This window comes from Triturus cristatus, chromosome 3_1 (genome assembly GCF_964204655.1).
Source record: "Triturus cristatus chromosome 3_1, aTriCri1.1, whole genome shotgun sequence".
Classification (NCBI taxonomy): domain Eukaryota; kingdom Metazoa; phylum Chordata; class Amphibia; order Caudata; family Salamandridae; genus Triturus; species Triturus cristatus.
The window spans coordinates 65,683,995-65,705,842 of record NC_140583.1 but is presented as its reverse complement, the minus strand read 5'-3'; the positions used below and the strand labels follow the sequence as shown (position 1 = coordinate 65,705,842).

General features: G+C 46.9%; 1 protein-coding gene across 2 annotated transcripts in view; it reads left to right on the top strand.

The window, feature by feature from the left end:
• ALKBH3 (alkB homolog 3, alpha-ketoglutarate dependent dioxygenase) overlaps nucleotides 1-9,248 on the top strand; it is a 294,093-nt gene extending 284,845 nt beyond the window's left edge. For both annotated transcript variants that reach the window (XM_085643461.1, XM_085643460.1), the window contains one exon: nucleotides 8,306-9,248. In XM_085643461.1, coding sequence (XP_085499587.1) covers nucleotides 8,306-8,395 — 90 coding nt within the window. In that variant the 3' untranslated portion in view covers nucleotides 8,396-9,248. The remainder of the gene's footprint in view (nucleotides 1-8,305) is intronic.
• The last annotated feature ends 12,600 nt before the right edge of the window (nucleotides 9,249-21,848 follow it).

Sequence of the window (21,848 nt, the reverse complement as noted above, 5' to 3'; positions counted from 1 at the left end):
CATTCACTACATAAAAATATGGTTTAGAAACAAACTTAGAAGCCTTACAAACACTCTGAAAATGGCCATACTTATTGCATTTGTTACACTTCCTCTTTAAAGCAGGAGACACTGCATAATTTGCTAAATGTGTTTCGGAACCACATCTGAAACAACTAAATTTACTATTTTTACAACTTTCCATTTTTACATCCTTCTTCGTAGACTGAACAGCACACGCAGGAGAGGAAGAGGAACTAGACCCTTCTGCCGTAATCCTTTAGCAGACTGAATGGATCTCTCAGTCCCCATAGCTAAATCTAAAACTTCAGCTAGAGTAGGATTGTGACATGCTAAAAGTCTTTCTTGAATTTTCTTGGAGTCACAATTAAAAACAAATTGGTCTCTTATACAATTATCAACATTTGCACCAAATTCACTGTTGGCAGCTAACACTCCTAAAGCTGCTACCTACTCCTCAACAGATTCCTCTGAAAGTTGCTTCCTCTTATGAAAGCTATGTCTTTCAATCATAACATTTGGTTAATCAACAAACTGCTTTTTAAGTCGGGAAACAGCTTCTTTAAAAACATCCCACCTATCACCTTCACCGCTGGGTGCAACACACAGGGGAATATTTTCAAAGATTTCAATAGCTGCTGTTCCCAAAAAACTGAATAAAATGGCTTTCTTTCTACCTGCTGAAAAATCACTACCATCAATAGCGAGTAAATGACTTTCAAAAGTCTTAAACCACTTTTTCCATAACAGTGGTTGCTTACTAGGTACCTTTAAGAAAATAGCAGGTGGATTACCTGTACTTGTGAATTAGCCATAATGTAAAATTATTAGAAATACAACACACTTCAAAATAGTGGAACTGCCACACAGGATAATAACAGAGAAAGAAAGAGAAAAACTATTAAATAAATAAATAAATACTGAAAAATGTAGAGTAGGAGTGTGCAGGTCACGGTAGAAATAAAACATGCAGAACTTTAGTGTGCACATCACTGTAGACATGCAGCCTTTAAGTGTGCATATCACTGTGAAGCAAAATTAAAAATCATCGACACTGTGTCAAAATATTTGAACAAAAAAAGTACCTCTGTACATGTTTCCGCTTAGCACATCAGACGAAACAGTAAGAAGTGTGTGTGTCACGGAAACTAAAACACACACAGAAAACAAAGGATTCATCCGTGGCACAAACCGAGTGAATAAAGGCAAACTCGATGAAGAAATGGACTTGAAAACGAAGACACAAGATGGCTGCCAAAAACGTGATGAACGTAGGTTTAAAAGATGGAAATAGAGCTTGTTTTTCAGAGCTGGGATGATAACTGCAGACTAGACAAAATCCCATTCAAGATGGCCACCAAAAAACGTGCTGATCATCGGTTTCAAAGGCAATTAGAGCTTGAGCAGGCAGCCTTGAAGAAATGACGTCAAGGAAGCACGTAACGACGTGCAACAATGAGGATGCAGGAGGAGCTCGAGAACGAAGTGCTGCGTGAGACTCCAACAGCCAGACGGTAAGCATTAGCACACTGGTGCGAGGAATTTCCAACTGCCACTGCCGAGCACACTGGCACAAAATAGAGGCGTGACGAATACAACATTTTCCAGCTTTCGCGACAAGAATTTTAGATTCTATTAAGGACACGGAGGCGAGGATTATGCTTTCTCAATTCCTTTACTGAACTCAGCAGCCAATGAAAAGTGAACTACATAAGTAAAAAACATCACAACCCATGAGGCTTTGAACCACGCCTCCTCATAGTAGCCAATGGCAATCAGACAAAGCATACAAAACAGAGAGACACTTCCTTGTCTTCCTCTTTCTTTGCGAAAATCAGTTTATAAGTCCGAACGAAAACATCACAGGAACTTCAACTCTCAACGGAGAGAAAAAACAGTTTCTTTAGGATTCTCAACAGAGAATATAGTCACCCAGACCAGAGAAAAATCAGCTTCTCAAAAGGGGGATCCGCCTCCCGTCGGAGTAGAACTTCAGATCTTGTTATGGCCCTTTCTCAGTCCTGAGATCAACCTTTTCGTACATGGGAAAAGTCCTCTCCAGCCGGAGCATCATGTCAATTCTTGTTAGAGTCATTTCCTGAAAATAGAAACAAGGTTGAAAAAAGGGGAAATCCCACAAACCTGATTCCTTAAGGGTGGGCAATACTCTGTTATGAATATAACAACAATACAACTTAACAGTTGATACTACTGTCCCAACGGGTGGGATAATCCTCGCCTCTGTGTCCTTAATAGAATCTAAAATTCTTGTCGCGATAGCTGGAAAATTTTGTATTCTATGTCAGGACCGGAGGCTTCTGATTATGCTGGTTCAAAGCTCATCAATACAATAAGAACAGAAGAAACATGAGAAATAGGCTTATAATAAAACATTTTGAACATAGAATCCGTGGACCAGTCAGCCGCTCTCAGAATGTCCTCTAAACGAGAGCCCAATATATACGCTTTAGAGGCCATAGCTCCCCTAGTGGAATGAGCGCCATAGATGGAAACATCAATGCCCGCCTCTGACATCACCTATCAAACCCACCTGGCTAAGGTGGCTGCTGATACTGGTCGGTAAGGTTTCTGAATTGCAATCAACAATTGCCCCAAAGGATCAGTCCTATGGGCAAGAGTGCGTTCCTCATAACTTTTTAGACACTGTAAAACACATTTATTATTGTGAGGAAAAGCAGGATACTCTACCGAACGTGACATAGTTTTCGTCCGCCTCGAGATGATAAAAGAGACACCCTGTGGAGAAAACATTCTACCTGCCAGATCCAGAGCCCGCACATCCGAGACTCTACGACAGGAGATCAGGCATAACAGCATAGTGAGTTTGGCCGACAATTGTTTTAAGGAGAGCGCCGGATTATCAGGCCAAGACTCCAACAAAGAGAGTACCTTCGAAACATCCCATAAGGTGGAATACCTGGGTCGAGGGGGATTGGCCACTCTAACCCCTTTAAGCAACTTACACACAAGGGGATGCATCCCCACTGGTTTACCATCAATAGCGTCATGGCCCGCCGAGATAGCTGATCGAAAATTGTTAACTGACCTGTAAGCAAGCCCTGATTCAGCGCATTCCGACAGGAAATTCAAAATCTCAGTCACATCTGATCCCACGGGATCCACCTGCCGTTGAAGGCACCAACCCACCCATCGCTTCCATGAAGCTGAATATCGTTTTCGGGTGGACAGAGCCCAAGCCTGACGTATAAAACCGGCAGCTGCCTGTGAAAGACCTTCAATGCTCTCGTGTCTCCTGAGAGCGTCCATACCATGAGAGGGAGTTGGTTCTGCAGGATCAGCGGGTGACAAGCTCCCACTGGGTCCTGGAGAATCGTCGGGAAAATCGGGAGTTGAAATGGAAGATCCACAGACAACTCCAATAGTGTGGGAAACCACGACTGAGTCTTCCACAACGGCGTCACCAACACTACTGAAGCCGCCTGACGACGGACAAAGGCCACCACTCTCGGGATCAGGGCAAACGGAGGGAAGGCATAATTCCCTTGTGGGCCCCAATGTTGAAGGAACGTGTCCGATCCCATCGCCATCAGGTCCTGTCTCCAACTGAAGAACAACGGGATCTGGGCGTTGAGGCGAGAGGCAAAAAGGTCTATCTTGCAGGGGCCTCGCATATTCATGATCTCCGCAAACAGCGAGGGGTGAAGCTTCCATTCGCTGTAATCGCGCAGGAACCTGGAGTTCCAATCTGCTACCTGGTTGAGCTTGCCCGGAAGATACTCCGAACTGACCGTGATTTTGTGATTGAGACAGAAATGCCAAAACTCCTTCACGATGTTGACCAACATTTGGGACCTCGTCCCACCTAACCGATTGATATATCTCACCGCTGACACATTGTCCATCCGGAGAAGGATGCAACAATTGCTCTTCAGGGGAGATATCGATCGCATCGCAAACGAACCCGCTAACAACTCGAGGCAGTTGATGTGCAGCCTTAGCTCGTCGGCAAACCACCGTCCGCCTGTGGCAAAGTCTCCACACCGAGCACCCCAGCCCCAGCGACTGGCGTCGGATTCGATAATTACATCCAGAGCGGCGCTGAAAATCGCCCTTCCGTTCCAGGCCGACATGTGTTCCAGCCATCACAGCAGCTCCTCCCGAGCGTCTGGGGATAAGGGAATGAGGTGGTCGTAATGAAACTTCCTCTGGATGTAGTGTATCTTGAGCCGCTGAAGGGCTCGATAATGTAGGGGGCCCGGGAAGATGGCCTGAATGGAGGAGGCCAGTAGGCCCACGATCCTCGCCAAAACTCGCAGGGAAATCATCTGCTTGGACAAGGTGGATCTGATTTCCCATTTGATAGACCTGATCTTGGGCAGAGGGAGAAGAAGTTGGGCAGAGACTGAATTTATTTGGAAACACAAGAATTCCATCTGTTGGTTTGGAGTCATCATTGACTTCTTGAGATTGATGACGAACCCCAGGTCTTGTAATAGGGACATTGTCCACCCCAATTGCGTGAGCAGTAGATTCCGATCTTGGGCCATGAGCAACATGTCGTCGAGATAGACAATCATGCGCACTCCCATTTCTCTCAGTCGGGAGACCACCGGTTTCAGGAGTTTTGTGAAAACCCAAGGGGCTGACGATAGACCAAAGGGAAGGGTACGATACCGGTACCATTGTCCTTTCCATTGAAATTGAAGGAATTTCTGATGAGAGGGACAAATTGGGACCGTGAGGTAGGCATCCTTCAGGTTCAACCGGACCATCCAGTCCTTTTCCAGCAATAGGTCCCTGAGAAGATGGATGCCCTCCATCTTGAAGTGCCTGTAGACGACAAAGGGGTTGAAATCTCTGAGGTTCAACACAAGTCTCTGACCTCCTCCTTTCTTTTGCACCAAAAAGACGTTGCTGTAAAACCCTCCGGGAATGAAAAGTCCTACGGCAATAGCCTGTTTGTTCAAAAGCTCTTGAAGTTCGGAGTCTATAAAATTCTGTTCTAGAAGGAAAAAAAGGAGAGGTCGAGGGGGAATTAGTTGACCTGGTGGGCCCAGAGGTTCTATCTGGTACCCCTGAACTGTCTGCAAGATCCAAACATCTGTGGTGAGGCGAGCCCAATTTACAAGAAAATGCAATAATCTGCCCCCCAGGGGAATCGTAGGGTACACAGGACTTACCAGAAGACTGGGACTCAAAGTTTTTGTAGCCGCGGTTGACACCTCGATTGAAGCGGCCCCTGTATCCACGTGATCTGGAGGGATAGAAACCAGCCTGTTCAGGCTCTTGGGTGTAACCCCGGCATCTGGGCGCGAAACCTCTTTGGGGACTGGGGTTGGAGTAGCGGCCGGTCGAGCGTCCTCCACCACGCCCGGCCCTACCAGAGACCTGGTGAAACACTCTCTTCAAGGATGATTGGCACTTGTCGAGTGAGGCAAAAGTTTTTGCCTCAAAGGAGAATTTAGCAATGTCTTTTACGAATTTGTCACCAAAGAGCTGACCTTCTGCCAGTGGGCCCGGTTCTGCCGTGGCCAATTCCACCAGTTGTAGATCAATCCTTAAAAGGACCGACTTGCGTCGCTCGGAAGCTAAGGCGCAGTTGGCATTGCTCAGCATTCATATTGCTCGTTGAGCCCATCGCGCCAACACCTCAGGGTGGATGGCCGCCCCTATTTCTTGCGCCTGTAGGGCCAACTCGAGTATTTTTGCTAAGGGGCCCGCAAGGTCAAGAACCATATCTTGACACGCCCGAAGGGCGCGATCGATTCCTTTCTTGGGGGTCCTTCTTGTATTTTTTAAGGAAAGTGGTCATGGAGGAATCTATGTCGGGAGTAATTGCTACTTTATGGGGCAAATCGGGATGCGGGCATTCAGACTTAAGGCGTGCCCTCACCTCTTTATCAAAGCTCTTTCTTAAGTGAGCCTGCATGTACTCAGCCACTGCTGATGGTGGGACCCAGTCTGCAGAGCGAGGCTGGACAATATCCGAAAGGTCGAACAGGAAGGGAGATGGTTGGACAGGGGACGAAGAATGTTTGAGCTTCTTCGCACGTTTACGAGGCTTTGACTCCCTGGAAGAGTCGGTGTCAGTATCAGGACCTGAAGTGGTGTCTACCACTGGGATAGGAGAGGAAGGCTTAGGCGGGGGAGCCGGGGCGTCCGCGTGGGCCTGCTCATTGGACTTATAGAGTTTGGAATAAGAGTGTGCGTGCGGCCAAGGGGTACCAAGGGGCTCGGAAGGAGGCGGGGGGGGCGGAGCAGGTCCAGTGCCAGCAGGAGAAGGGTTCGGGGCAACCAGACGATCCAGCTTTTGAGCAATAGGTAACAAGGCGGAGGAGAGCGCCTTATCTAACTTGGCATCCAATTTTTTGTCAATTAAATCCTCCATGGAATCGTCGTAATAGTACTCATCATCACCCTGGTCCTCACACGCAGCCACCTCCTCCTGGTAGAACTCTTAGTCTGCCATGCCTCAGGTGAATAACTTGTATTCAATCAGAAAAATCCCCAGAGGGAAGCTCAATTATCCAACCCCAACCTCCACAGGCTAGGGTGTCAGTTGGGAGCAATGCCGGGGCAAAAAAGGAGCCAGGGAGTACATAAAATCCCCACAGGGATTGCGATGTAAAGCTGCACCACTCAGGAATAATGGGGGGGGGAGGAATGCACCCTCCAGCCTGGGTGAGCAAGAGGTTCCAAAACTTCGTTCTAAGGCCACCAGGCCAGGTATTGAAAGGGTTACTGTTCACACGACAGCAAAACCCAAGCGCTGTACAAATTTGCATAAATAACTGCACCGGCCCGTACTCCGCTCCTATTTTGCCTGCTGCGTTAATCCCCACTTCAGCCCGGGGCAGGGCGTCTCGTCCGGCACTTGCAGGAGGCGCGCGCGCGCGTCTGCGCGCATGCGTGCTCCCGAGACGCACGCCGGAAGCCGTTCTGGCCTCGGCGTGCGACTCGCTCCCTGGCGGGGGGGGGGGGGGCAAACCCCTCCGATCGCGGACAGCGATCCAAAACAGCCGGCAGTGCTGGCGGCAGCGCGGGGACAGTGGGGGCGAAAAACTGGACCAAATAGCACACAGCGCAACACGCGCTGGACCCTACCAAGAACAATAGACACCGGCGATGTTAACGCGCCTAGAGCGCAGCTCGCGATTAAGGCGGCAAGCAGACACCGCGCCGAGAAAAACAATCATTCGTCAAGCATAGAGGTACGACCTAGGATAAAGCATTACCAATAAAGCTTGCACAATAAGCGATACCGATTCTTTACAAAGGGTTTCAGATTCAAAGCTTACAAAAGAGAGAGGCACTTATGTTGACTGCGGAGCAGCAAAGAAAGAGGAAGACAAGGAAGTGTCTCTCTGTTTTGTATGCTTTGTCTGATTGCCATTGGCTACTATGAGGAGGCGTGGTTCAAAGCCTCATGGGTTGTGATGTTTTTTGCTTATGTAGTTTACTTTTCATTGGCTGCTGTGTTCAGTAAAGGAATTGAGAAAGCATATTCAGAAGCCTCCGGTCCTGACATAGAATTTTCAACTGCCACCGCTGCCCCCAAAAGTATTCACAGCACTCCGATGAAAATCAAATAGGCATCGAGAGGGAGTAAAGCCCGAACTTGCACTTACTAGTAGAAAAAGTCCAAGGCGCATCAAACGTGCTCCCACGAATAAAGTCCTGCTCCGGAACATGTGCAAAGTAAACAAAATATGCGAGTAAACAGGCAAAAATAAAACAAAGATCACAGTGGGCCGGCACTTCAACTCGTCGTCATTGAAATAAAGCGGCAGAGTCTGACTAACATTCCCTATACATAGTTAACATCCTGCAGGTGACAAGAGTATAACATATGAGTATTCTGAAACCATGGAAACAATAGCCATACCACACCAAGCACTTAAAACCAACAGTAATGATTGGAGACTATTCAAAATGCAACGCGGTTTGTAAGGTTCGTCTACAATGGGTAGATCTTCCCAACTTGACTTGTCTTGAGTGTGGTGTCACTATACATTGAATTTCTGACCTTAGTGCTCCTGTGTGAGATACTAGAGTATCTTCCTAAAACTGTAGCCTTGTCAAAAGGCAGTAAGTGGAGAGTCTGGGCTGCCACATGGTTTATCCTCTATATTTGTGTCCAATTGTTAATGTTCTCACTGTAGTCTTTTTGTGATGTAACAAAGGTGTACATACTGTTCATAACAGGAGCATTAGTTTAGTGTAGCGCTAGCGCGGCAAAGGTTGTGGGCAGCTCACAGTGCTGCATTGGTGCTCATATCTGCATGTATTTATTTATATCTCTTTTTTTTGTTTCCATGTCAAGCACCGGGTCCCCAAGGAGTATCATGACCGAGGTGCGAGAATAAACTTGACGTTTCGCACCGTGTACCCTGAGACTGCCCAGCGGAGGTGATGAGAGGAGGTGACCATGAAATTGCAAGGAGGCATTCTGGCAGATCCAGGTGTAGCCATCCCGGGACTGATGACAGTAGAGCTCTGTCCAAGCTCCTACTGTCTGAGGTTTACATAAACTCGATGCAACTCCTCCCCATCCCACTGGAACTGAAGCCTTTTCACATAGTTGCTAGCTTGCCTCGAGTTCACTTTGGAGAGATTTGTTTGAATGATATGATAGGCTGTCGCTGCCAAATAATGTTTTCCCGCACTTTGCATTTTCTTTTTTTACTAATTACGCTTGAAGAGCAAATCTTCTTCAAATTACATTTTCCTGTGTATTCATGGCCCGAAGTAGGATTTCAGCATGCAAGATCTCTTGGCCCCAGTGTTGTGCTGCAAGATGAATGTTCTGCGGTCTTAATCAGAAAAGATAAGAGCTTCTCTGGCTTCACTCGCCAAGTGATACTGGTCAAGTGTCTTGCTCAGTCTGTCAGTGCTCAGTTTCTGATTATATTTCAAACCATGCGTCCAGTGAACAACTACCTAAGGACCTGTCTCTCTACAGGGATGGCGAAGATACTGGCTCAAAAGAACATGTCACAGTGGTCCAGGATACATTTTCAATGCTTTAATTAAAAGTTATGGTTCAAGGTTCTAAAGAATTAACTTTGGATGCTTTCGTCACAGAGAATTACTCACAGTGGCTCAGTACAAACTTTACTGAGCACTGTCACAAAATGTGACCAGCATAGATATTGGGCAGCTCTGTGGATAACATGACCCTAAAAAATTGTTTAGATTGAGTGACATGGATTTAGAGTGGCGTGGGTGTGTATATGTGTCTGAATAAATAAATGTCTTACTGCCTATTTCTTTTCATAGCACCCTTTGTTTAACCATTACTTTTTTACTTGCAACATCATACATACCAACTTCCTTCTGTCCTAACCAGTCCAGAATAGAATGTGTGTGGGGAATTCTATTCTATTTATTAAGCACCTAAAAAGATAAAGAACCTTTTCGTCCCATGAGGCGTTCGATGATGTGAACAAAATGTCATATTCTTTTCAACTACCGTATGATTTGATACTTTTATCTGTACACCTTGTTAATATTTCCCTTCTGATGTGTTTGTTGGCGAATGCCAGTTTCACTTTTCTGTAAGAAGTCCAACAACTGATGTGACCAGAATTGCACATCACTATTTGCAGTGCTAGTAAGTGAAGACACTTTTTACACTGAATGGTTGTCACAAAATACCCAATCATGAGTTGATCCTCTATATCATATTCCAATCACAAGAGAACTCCACTGGATGTGTGGAGGGGGGAACTAGAGGCATGGGGTTCTAGGAGCAGCAGCCTCCAATATTAAATATTCATCACAAAAGAGCTGCTCCTAGTGTGATAACCCAAACGAGTTACAAGAACGTCGTGAGTGTGGGCATCTCACATTCGGGAGGACCGGGAGCGGACGTATAGGTTGCGGGACGCGCTGATCACGAGTTACAAGGAAACACAACTGTGGTTTTCTTCTCCGCCCCTTCCCCCATGGGGCAAATTGTCCAAACTATTAGGGCTTCACTATTGGAAGCAGCTCTTAGACTGTGAAGTGTGACCTCTGCCACACTCCCGCAGTGGTGACACATTACCATATGTGGTAAGAACGGAGCCCATTATTCTTTTATTTAGGTCCTGATGAATGCCACGGACCCTTCGGGGCCACCCAGGCAGAAACATGTCGACCATCCACGAGATCATTCACTAGACGGTTGGGAACAATAAATATCCCAATCACCGTCGCACTTATATTTTAATATCATATAGTTTTCATCTCACATTAAAGAACTGCTACTGACTACTATAATGATTTTTAACCTCACTCACATAGCCACGGGCCCCCACTCCATCACTTAGAAGTGCATCCTTGTCGTCAAGTGTATGCCCGCCCTCCATCAAACGAAGGTTTTGGAGGGCGAGGACTGGTCAATGATGAAGCATGACACCAGGTGGTGTGTGAGACCAGTCCGTGCCCCTATATCATATAGCATCATGCCTCACCTTAACGAAGATGGCCTCTCCAGCATCATGCCTCATCTTATGTGAAGATGGCCTCTCCAGCATCATGCCTCATCTTATGTGAAGATGGCCTCTCCAGCATCATGCCTCACCTTATGTGAAGATGGCCTCCAGAGCATTATGCCTCACCTTATATGAAGATGGCCTCCACAGCATCATGCCTCACCTTATGTGAAGATGGCCTCCACAGCATCATGCCTCACCTTATGTGAAGATGGCCTCTCCAGGATCCTGCCTCACCTTATGTGAAGATGGCCTCCACAGCATCATGCCTCACCTTATGTGAAGATGGCCTCCACATCATCATGCCTCACCTTAATGAAGATATCCTCTCCAGCATCATGCCTCACCTTAATGAAGATGGCCTCTCCAGCATCATGCCTCACCTTATGTGAAGATGGCCTCTCCAGCATCATGCCTCACCTTATGTGAAGATGGCCTCCACAGCATTATGCCTCACCTTATATGAAGATGGCCTCCACAGCATCATGCCTCACCTTAATGAAGATGGCCTCTCCAGCATCATACCTCACCTTATGTGAAGATGGCCTCTCCAGCATCATGCCTCACCTTATGTGAAGATGGCCTCTCCAGCATCATGCCTCACCTTAATGAAGATGGCCTCTCCAGCATCATACCTCACCTTATGTGAAGATGGCCTCTCCAGCATCATGCCTCACCTTATGTGAAGATGGCCTCCACAGCATTATGCCTCACCTTATATGAAGATGGCCTCCACAGCATCATGCCTCACCTTAATGAAGATGGCCTCTCCAGCATCATGCCTCACCTTATGTGAGGATGGCCTCCACAGCATCATGCCTCACCTTAATGAAGATATCCTCTCCAGCATCATGCCTCACCTTAATGAAGATGGCCTCTCCAGCATCATGCCTCACCTCATGTGAAGACGGCCTCTCCAGCATCATGCCTCACCTTAATGAAGATGGCCTCTCCAGCATCATGCCTCAACTCATGTGAAGACGGCCTCTCCAGCATCATGCCTCACCTTAATGAAGATGGCCTCTCCAGCATCATGCCTCACCTTAATGAAGATGGCCTCCACAGCATCATGCCTCACCTTATGTGAAGATGGCCTCTCGAGCATCATGCCTCACCTATGTGAAGATGGCCTCTCCAGCATCATGCCTCATCTTATGTGAAGATGGCCTCCACAGAATCATGCCTCACCTTAATGAAGATATCCTCTCCAGCATCATGCCTGTAACGTCCTGGCTTTCTCGGGGTTGGGACAAACAGACGACGGACCAGAGAAATGGAGGTTTAAGGATGATTTAATAAACAGATAAACAACTACAGACAACAAAGAATACCGGTACTGGAATCACCAGTTAAAGTACGATACCCATTCACAGCTCGTCTAACCGTCCTCCGCATGCACACCGGACCCGGTATGCTCCAACGGAGGGCACAGTGCTAAGCAGTGGCCGACAATGCCACTCGACCGCTGTGAAGGGTAGTTCCAAGGTTGTGGAATCTACGGGGGGCACGTGGGAGTCACCCGGCCGGGCTCTCTACCACCTGGGAACAGCCGCTCTACCAGTATCCCCCAGAGTGCTGCCACAACACAAAGACGCTGGGAACACCTCCTGGTGTGCGTCTCTTGTATCCGGGTTTAAGTGATGATACCCCAGGTGGCGCAGAGAATGGATGGGAGCAGCCGCTCTACCTATCCCAGTTCTCCTACGAGTGTCGATGGCTAAGACGCGGAAACACCTCCTGGATAGCGTCTTAGCTCTAAGCGTGTGTTTACCCAAGGAACGAGGGTTGGGAGCTTCGGCTCGCACCAACCTCGTGTTCTCCAAATTGTCAGGCCGTTGGGAGCTTCGGCTCTACCAACGGGACTTGTGCCCAATGACGTTGAATACGGCTCTCAGAACGGAACAGGACACGGGCAGGAAGCACACGCCAGCGCCTCTCCTCCGCTCCTTAGAATGTTCCTTCCGCCGCTCAACTCACCAACGGGTCCGTGTACCTCAACCAGGTACTCCGGCAAAGATCAGAATATCCGACGCCGAGTCCCAGTGATCTTCTCCTTAAGTAGTACTCTCGGCGTTGTATAACCATGACTTTTGAGTTGCATAACAGGAAAACTAGGCGTTACCCTTGGTGTTATGTAACCAGAACTCTTGAGTTGCATAACATGAAAACTAGGCGTTCCCCTTGGTGTTATGCAACCAGAACTCTTGAGTTGCATAACATGAAAACTAGGCGTTTCCCTTGGTGTTATGTAACCAGAACTCTTGAGTGGCAAAAGGCAATTGTTGCCGGAGGGAATTCTGGGAGTTGTAGTCCGCTCTCCTCCAAGCGCACCAGGTTCACGGAAGTGGCATCGTGGGAGGGAATCCATGTGCGGGAGGGGATTCCTGACAATGCCTCACCTATGTGAAGATGGCCTCTCCAGCATAATGCCTCATTTTATGTGAAGATGGCCTCTCCAGCATCATGCCTCATCTTATGTGAAGATGGCCTCCACAGAATCATGCCTCACCTTAATGAAGATATCCTCTCCAGCATCATGCCTCACCCATGTGAAGATGGCCTCTCCAGCATCATGCCTCATCTCATGTGAAGATGGCCTCTCCAGCATCATGCCTCATCTTATGTGAAGATGGCCTCTCCAGCATCAGGCCTCATCTTATGTGCAGATGGCCTCTCCAGCATCATGCTTCATCTTATGTGAAGATGGCCTCCACAGCATCATGCCTCACCTTATGTGAAGATGGCCTCTCCAGCATCAGGCCTCATCTTATGTGAAGATGGCCTCTCCAGCATCATGCCTCACCTTATGTGAAGATGGCCTCTCCAGCATCAGGCCTCACCTTATGTGAAGATGGCCTCTCCAGCATCAGGCCTCACCTTATGTGAAGATGGCCTCCACAGCATTATGCCTCACCTTATGTGAAGATGGCCTCTCCAGCATCATGCCTCACCTTATGTGAAGATGGCCTCTCCAGCATCATGCCTCACCTTATGTGAAGATGGCCTCTCCATCATCATGCCTCACCTTATGTGAAGATGGTCTCTCCAGCATCCCAGCGTAGTATCTGAGCATCTCTCCGCCACCTCATGCACTGCCTGGAGGCGCCCTGGAACCCTGGCTGGGTTGGGTTCACTTTTAGTTTCTGGAGAGGACCTTTTAGGGGCCATACCTCCACTTACATTTTATTTTCATTTTATAGCACCTACGAGACTCAGAAAGTGACCAAAACAGCTGGTATCTCGGTAGCCGTTCATAATAAATCAACAGGTTTGGAAAATGCAATTAAATGTGTTATTATTACATTTCAAATAAAGTGCATATATACATGGTAGGAATATTGAAAGCAGATGACGTATGCTCATATACAATAGGCAGTTTCGAATAATTTTTACAAATACATCATATATGTACATCACAGCCCATGTGTGTCCATACGGGGATTCTGTCTTCACCCGATAGCAGTATACTCTGTGCTGGTACAGGAGGTGTTTCAAGTGGTATTTAAAGATCCCACACACGGGATTCTGTGCGACCCCTGGGGCCTGTGCGACCCCTGGGGCTTGCAGTTCCATGTTTGTGCTCGAGGGATTAAGCGAGAAGTTGTTTTTTTCTTGAAGACGGTTTCAGGAGACTCTGACGCAGCGGTTTGGATGTGTCTGACCTTAAGGCCACACTGCAGAACATCCCAGACTGATGTACCAGTTATTTTTGGGACTGCTCTTTCCCAGGGTAGCTCTTGTTCTCAGCACCTCAGCACACGCTGGCTTGTAAAGGATAAATGCCAGCATGCTTGCTGCTGCTGCCTGATGGGTAACCAAGGCAACGGCGCCCCCAGAGCCCAGGTGGAGGGGCTCTTTGAAGCTCCTGCTGCTTCTAAGCCATCCTAAAAAGGCAGCGTGTCTGCGTGTGGTAAACCTGGTGACTTTTAGCAGCAGGATCAGCGACGGATGCTAATGGCGCAGCGTGGGCGGAGCGCGCGGGAGCCCCGCTATAATTACATTGCCAAGCCTCCGCCATTTTCAACCGCCTACTGGTCAATTACTGACTCCCATTGGGCCCTCTTACGGATCTGAAATATCAATGTCTTCCTAGAGAAAGCCTTAAGTGTGCCCCCCCCCCCCCCCTCTCGTGGTGCAGGTTTGCGGGAAGTCTGTAGAATCCCTCTTGCTGAAAACCACAGAACACTTGCAGCCTGATTACGAGTTTGGTGGTGCGAGACCGCCACCCTGCCACCCTGCTCCTGCCAAACCTGGTGCCCACCAGATTATGACTTTTTTGTCGATTGGCAGCTCTGTGGAGGTCTCCCGACGGTGCTATGAAATAGGCACTACAATGTGAAAAAGAATCCCCCATTCCAGAATCATGGGACCATAGTCCATGACACCTCCATGCTGTCTTGAGTTGCTGTTTCACTGTGTCAGCCAAGTCACAGCGCTAGATGGCTTCCTCGGGGCACCATTGCCCTCTGCCAAATGGTACAGTTAGACAAGAGTGCTCTCTCAGATGCTTCCTGAAGGAAGCTGCCAAGTCCATCCAGCTGAAGGGACAGCTCAGTGAGCTGAATGTTTGTGGCTGGAACAAAATGATGACTGATAGGTCACTAGCTCGAATCCCCGCAAGAACACCTTAGCCTTCTATCACCCTGAAGGTCCGTAAACTGAGTACCACAAGTGGGTAATAGTAATAGCTGCTATTTAAAAAGTGCTAAGAAGTGGCACTAGTGCGGAATGAAGCACTATATAAAAAACAACTCGAGAAAACAAGTCTAGCTCTAAGTCACAAGTACAATTCTATAAATTTAATAAAGTATAAAATGTGACAATTATGCCTGAGAAAACTACAAACTAGGTCTTACTAAATAAAATCACTGAAACATGGAGGCAAGTTTTGGTATTCCGGTCCAAAGAATGAGAGCCAGTCTGGGAGACTCACTCGGGACACCAAACGTGATGGACCTCTCCCTGCAATACAGAAACAGGATACCATTCGCCAGATATGAGCGGCCGGCCTGGTCTATGATGTACACTTTGGTAAGTGGACACCCTGCACCAGTCCAGACAACTCCTATGGTGATTGAAGGGGTCTTAGAAACCTTAGAAAGCTCTCTAAGTGGTAGCTGTGGAGAGCAGCCTTCAGGCTTAGTCCAGAAGGAGTGTAAAGCAGCTTGTTTTACCAGAAAGCAATCTTAAAGGTATATATTAAATGGAAAAAGAAACACACAAGGTATTTATAAAAATATGTATTTGTTATATAATACTCTAACATGTTTAGATATCTCATACCTGGAGATAAACACAATGCACACAATACTTTGCATAGACCACGTAAATATCATAAAATACATAGTCGACCCCCGGGGGGCACCAAACCATTTAGTAAGGAAGTGGTATTAGAACCACCACTCGTGTCACAACAAAGTCCACAGGACGTAAAAGTCCTGGGGACTCAAGGAACCACCCAAGGTGAGACTAGGAGCCCCACGGAGATCGTGTGCAGTATGGGAATATGACCGCGTTATCAGTACAAATAGACGTGTAAATCGTGGTTGCAATTTTAAAGATTAAGAACACGTCCCAGTGGACCCTGAAGAAACCTAGTGGAAGACAGAAGGTTGGAGAGCCACCCCACCCGTGGATACCCTACTACATACGCTACCTACACCAGGAAAACTGGGTGCATAGGTGTGAAGTGGTGTCAGAAACCGCAATCAAACCCAATGGGGGACTTCAGGAAAGTGCCGCTGCTGGAGAAGGAGAAAGTGTCAGGTGGAGTCCGAAGGTGGATTCAGGATGAGAAGTACCTGCAAGCAGAGAGGCCAGAGTCTATGCCACTCGGGAGTTACCCAGAGACCTTGAAGACGAATGCAGGAGAGTTGATGGTGTCCTTGACTCTGCAGCTGTGAGGACAAGGCGATGCTGTGGAAGACCAGGAGCCGTGCATGAGCTGTCCCACGTCGGATGTCGAGAGCTGAGGGGTCGGTGTCTGTCGGGAGAACCAACAAGCCTTGGTAGCTGCAAACAACATAGAAGTCGAAGAATGTGCAATGTCGGGACTTTAAAGGTCCAGGCGACTCACCACAAGCAAGCGAATCAGGGCCGGCCCTGAGCAATCTGGGGAGCCTAAAAGAAACAAAGGTTACCCACAACAGGACCCACAGGCCGGAAGTACTGGAGTCGCAAGAGGACCTCGTGCAGCTCACTAAAAGATGCAGACCAATGTGCAAGCAATGCAGTCTGCACAAAGAGTTTGGTCACTGGAGATGCTTGAGGTTGTAGCTACTTGGAGCGCGAAGATATTGATGGAAGGAAGCCAATAAGCCTTTGCAACGGCAAGTCAACGTGGTACACAGGGGTTTGGTTCCTGCGGCTCCCACGAGGGATACTGGCCTCAAACTAGGTGAGAGGACAGGGCAGGCCTCGAGAGCTGTGGAAAACTACCACCTGTGTTGCTCAACCGTTCAGAGTCCGTAGTCCGGATCAGCAGACTGGTCAGCTTAGTTGCGGTGCCTGCATATTCAGGGAAGTGACTCCTCTCCTTTACTTCAAGGGAGATTCCTTCAGGTGTCTTGGATGCCCACAGGCCTTGGAAGGTTCCTGTATGGTGCACAGGCACAGATGATGCAGCAGACTAAAAACTGGATGAAGTCAAGCCTAAACGAAGTCCGGCGAAGTCCAGAGTGCTTAGACGGTAGAAATTGAACTGGTGTCTGAATTGGATCATGTCCCATGACGAATTTAGGGACCAACCCACAGGTAAGCCCTTAAGTACCCATAGGAAAGCGCTGGGACGATCCAGGGGACCCTCCCAGGGGAGGGACTGGACAGTGGGGAAGGTTACTCTCCTGTTGTTTGTCTAGTTTCGCACCAGAGCAGGAGCAAACGGCTCACAGAGCTGGTTTGAACTGGAGTATGCAAGGTGGCACCAAATGTGCCCCTCATGCAGAGTGAAAAGTGCTGGCAAGCGCACCCACCCGGCCCTAATATATTAAACCCTGTCTGGGAGGTGGGCACACCTCCCTGTGATAGGATACCTATTGTTCTGCCTTCCCCTGCTCGAGCTTGGCTCAGCTGCAGGAGGGCAGAGTCTTGTCTCTTGTCGACAGCAGCCATGTTGTGCTGTCCTGGTCTAGAAGACTGGTACCGGGCACACTGAGAGCCTAACGGATGGCTCTTCCAGTGCTTGGAATCATACCTCCAACACCGTTTACGGTGTGGGGGTATGATTCCAACATGTTTGATACAAAACATGAAAAGAATCGTTGCAGCCAATTTCGAGATGGTCATCGCGTAATTACGCCGTGCCCCTCTATATGGTATATGGCTGCTTCACTTACAACTCGGAAGATTGAACTCCGTAAGCTGTAGGGGTGTCCTGCTTGTGGAGGAGCACCCTCACACTTAGAACCAAGCACCCTGCCTACAGGATTACAAAGGCCTGCTATAGGGGTGACCTATAGGTTTTAAGTGCAGTGACCCTAGATATAGTAAATCTATATCTTTTTAAAGTGGTGCATGCACCAGCTTACACAGGCTGCAATGGCAGGCCTGTAGTTTCAGTTTGAATGGTCTCATGCTTCAGCCCATGGGGGACCTCTGGGGTACCTATGCCCTAGGTACCTTAGTAACATATACTAGGGACTGATAAGGGTACCTCAGTATCCAATCTGGGATGTCCCACAGTATTGAACATAACAATTTAGGGGATAAAGCAGAGAGACTGGGGTCCTGAATAGCAGAATCTCAGTCAGACTAGTCAAAAACAGCTTAGCACCAGGCCAAAAGTGATGGTAGCCATAAAAACAGATCCTACTTTCCTACACCAGACATCCAGGCCTAACAGCCAGTAGGATTAAAAGTAACAGTAAGTAGTAGTGTGTGGGCCAGCCTCTGCAGAGGTCAAGAGAACTTCAGGTTAATAGTCGACACAAAAGGGTGCTGGCAGCAAGTAGGTGCTGGGGTACGGGTTGAGGCACACTGAATTGGTGGAAATAATCCTGCTCCAGAAAAACACTTAGGGCCTGATTATGAGCCGTGCGGTCCATGGACCACCAGACTCACGGTGGTGCAGTGGTGGCAGTCCGGCCACAGTTGCACGAGCAGTCGGAGCGCCATTGCCCTGCCGCGGCGGTCTTAAGGCTGCAATGTGTTTGGCGGGATCGCTGCGGACCCACCAGGCATATTGCAAATTTCCTCTGAGACACGGTTTTCATGGCGGTTCCTACTCCATGAAAACTGTGGCTGCAATGTAGAGACATTTCCTATAGCTGGACACTTCAGCCTGGCCTTTTGCCCGGGGATAGATGAACCTGGCAGGGAATATTAGTTACCACTTGATTTACTCAACTAGTAAACATGTCTGTGCAAATGTAATGGATGTCCACTGCAGGCACCTCCTGCTCTTCCTGTGAGAACACCCATATGAGGCAAATTTTCACGGTGCAGAGGCCATCATTGATTACAATATTAAGTACTGGGAGGGCACTCGTAGGTAGTTAGTGACCCTGGGCGTCAGACCCGCCATGGATAATAACTACCTGGGAGTACCCCAGTGCTTCCTATTGGATAATATTGTTGTAAATCAAATTTTAAATTTTAGGTGACATTCATAAAATTGGTTGTTAGATTATGTATTTTGCAAGGTACTATATAGGTGGACATTTACAAGAAGCATATCTGTTAGAATGTATTTTTTTATGATCGGGCTCAGACTTTTTTGTGGTCTAGCTACAGACAGATCCAGCTTACTGTCATATATTATTTATACAATACTCCACAGAGAAAATCTTTGCTCAAGAGTGGATGTTGTGTGCCTAATTTTCATTTGCCTTGCTCTTATTTTTGGCTTTCTTCACTTTTTTGTGTTTGGCCAGACCACACAAGTTTTTGGGTTTTGCCGTCATTAGACTCGTTATTTGTCCTGCGACGCAGTATTGTAGCTAGAAAAACAACCAAGTTTAAACAACACCCATCTACTGTATTTCAATGCCACCTAGTGAGGACTAGAAAAAATCCAAGAGATTTGTGAAGGATTCTCATCATTGACCTTGTCAAACATTGAAGCCTAGTACAAGCAGGCACTTGCAGCACTAATTAGTATCGCTTGTATCTAAAAGTGAGCAAGATCTATTGTTATTGGCAATGCTTGCTGTCTTATTGAAATGCATTGTAGTGGCAGCTTAGTTTTGAGGGTCAAAAAAGGAGCATATAGAAGTGTGTTAACAACTTTTAGTCGCAATATAAATTATTTAATGGTGGTGCCTTCCTAATTTAGGAACTGTGGAGTGTTCTTAGTTGATTTCACTGTGTGGTCAATGTTGATCCTTCGTTGGTATTTCTTGAACCAACTTTGAGAGAAAATGGTTTTGCCTCATGATTTCCTCATGGTAATTATTGTTAGTTCTGCAGAAATTAAAATAAAGACACATTTTCTGTAAATTCACAAAAATCTACCTCAGAAAAAAGTCTAGCATGTTGAGTGAGGGACACGTACTTCTAAGAGCAGTGACAGTTTGTTGATTTCCCTGTGTTATAATGCAGCTTCAATATCTAATGACCAACTAGCAGTCCAAAATTCTGCTTGTATACTATTTTAAATATGTATAAAAAATTGGCAGAACAGTCTGCAACCCCTATGTGGAGGACTTGACAAGGATTATCACAAAGCGGATCTTCTTCCCCCAGGGGTTTGTCAAAGGTGGTAATTTCATACCAAACCCCTTGCCTACTACAGTAATCTGCTAGATTACACACAACACATGTCTACAACCTTTAAACACAGTGTAATAACAATCCACCCCTAAAGCCCTATTAGCTTTATCTTATGCTCTTAATAAAAATAAGAAGGGCCTACTGCTTTTGTAAGTTTTAATACTAAACAGTCCAGGCGTTTCGCCTCTGATGTTACTTTTTCCAGTGTACTGCATCAGGCTGATAACCTTTGCCATTGGCCAGCCCCCTTCCCCTTACCTCACTCAAATGTTGGCATTATCTGGTAAAAAAGGACTTTTAACGAACAAAACTGCACTCCTTCTCCAAACACCATGTTTCAGAAAGACGTGTCTTTAAATGCACCTTCTTAAAGAACGCCCCGGTATATATGAAATGCCCTTCCAACTGATTTGCGTTTCTCCCTTACTCCGTATTGCGGCACAAAGATCACCTATAAATAACATATCACTTGACACACTGAAAGGGTTATAAACTTACCTTGCCACTGTGTGCCGCTGAATAAATGTATATATGCTAAATTAACAATACTAATGTGCAGGTCTTTTTTTTTTTTAAATCTCAAGTTGACGTAATTTCATCTTTTTATACCTATATGTATCCTCATCACCATTTACAATTGTGTTTTTCTTGATAGTTTAAGGCTGCGATCTTCTGTTGTACTATCATAGACTGATACGTCTTGTGAGACATTATTAAGAGTGCTCTGTCGCCCCCATGGTGTTTAGCAGCGCAACATCAAACAAGCGATTAAAATGCAATAGGTCTCGCACTTGCAGAGTTTGAGCTATTGGCATTGTTAATGACAATGCCTTTTATTTATGTTTTAGTTTTTAAAACATAAATAAAAGGCATTGTCTTTTACAATGCTAATAGCTTAAACCAGTGGTTCCCAAACTTTTGACTCCTGAGGACCCCCATTGAGTCACCACTGAAAGCCGGGGACCCCCAAGCAATTTGTATGATTTAAATTTCAAACATTAAAACAGTAATTCCTCAAAAATAAACATACATGTGCACACTTTTTGCGACGTTACTGCGGCGATAGAGGCTTCGCCTTATTTACAAGGCAGCGTTAAGCCACATAACATGACTTAATGCTGCCTTTCAAATAAGGCCCCCTGTCACGCAAATCTTAGCGTGAAAGGGGTGGGCAGTGGGTGTTGCAGTGGGCGTTCCACCGCAACACCCATTGATTTTGACACTGCCCCCTATTTACAAGGGCAGCATAAATAAGAGGCAGCGTCAAAATTAAGACTTGGGAAAACCAGGTCTTAACTTGGCAAAACGAGGAGAAATCCTTTATTTCTCCTCGTTTTTGCTTTTTCCATGTGGCTTGCACATGGAAAAAGCAAAACACCTTGGATTGTTTATGTTCAGGAAGGTGCACATAAACAATCTTAGTAAAAAATGCCATTTTGTAACTTCCATGTGTGCTGCATTAAGCAGCACCCATAGAACTGACAAAACGGCATTTCAAGATTGTTTATGTGCAGGAAGGGGGACCTTCCTGTACATAAAGAATCTTCCCCCTGCATGCACACACCCTTGCCATAGTCCAAGAGTGTCTGCGTTGGCGCTACACTCCTAAGTGTAGCGTCAGCACTGGGGGAAACGCAGGCCTGCACCATATTCTTGTAAATATGGTGCAGTCCTGCGTTT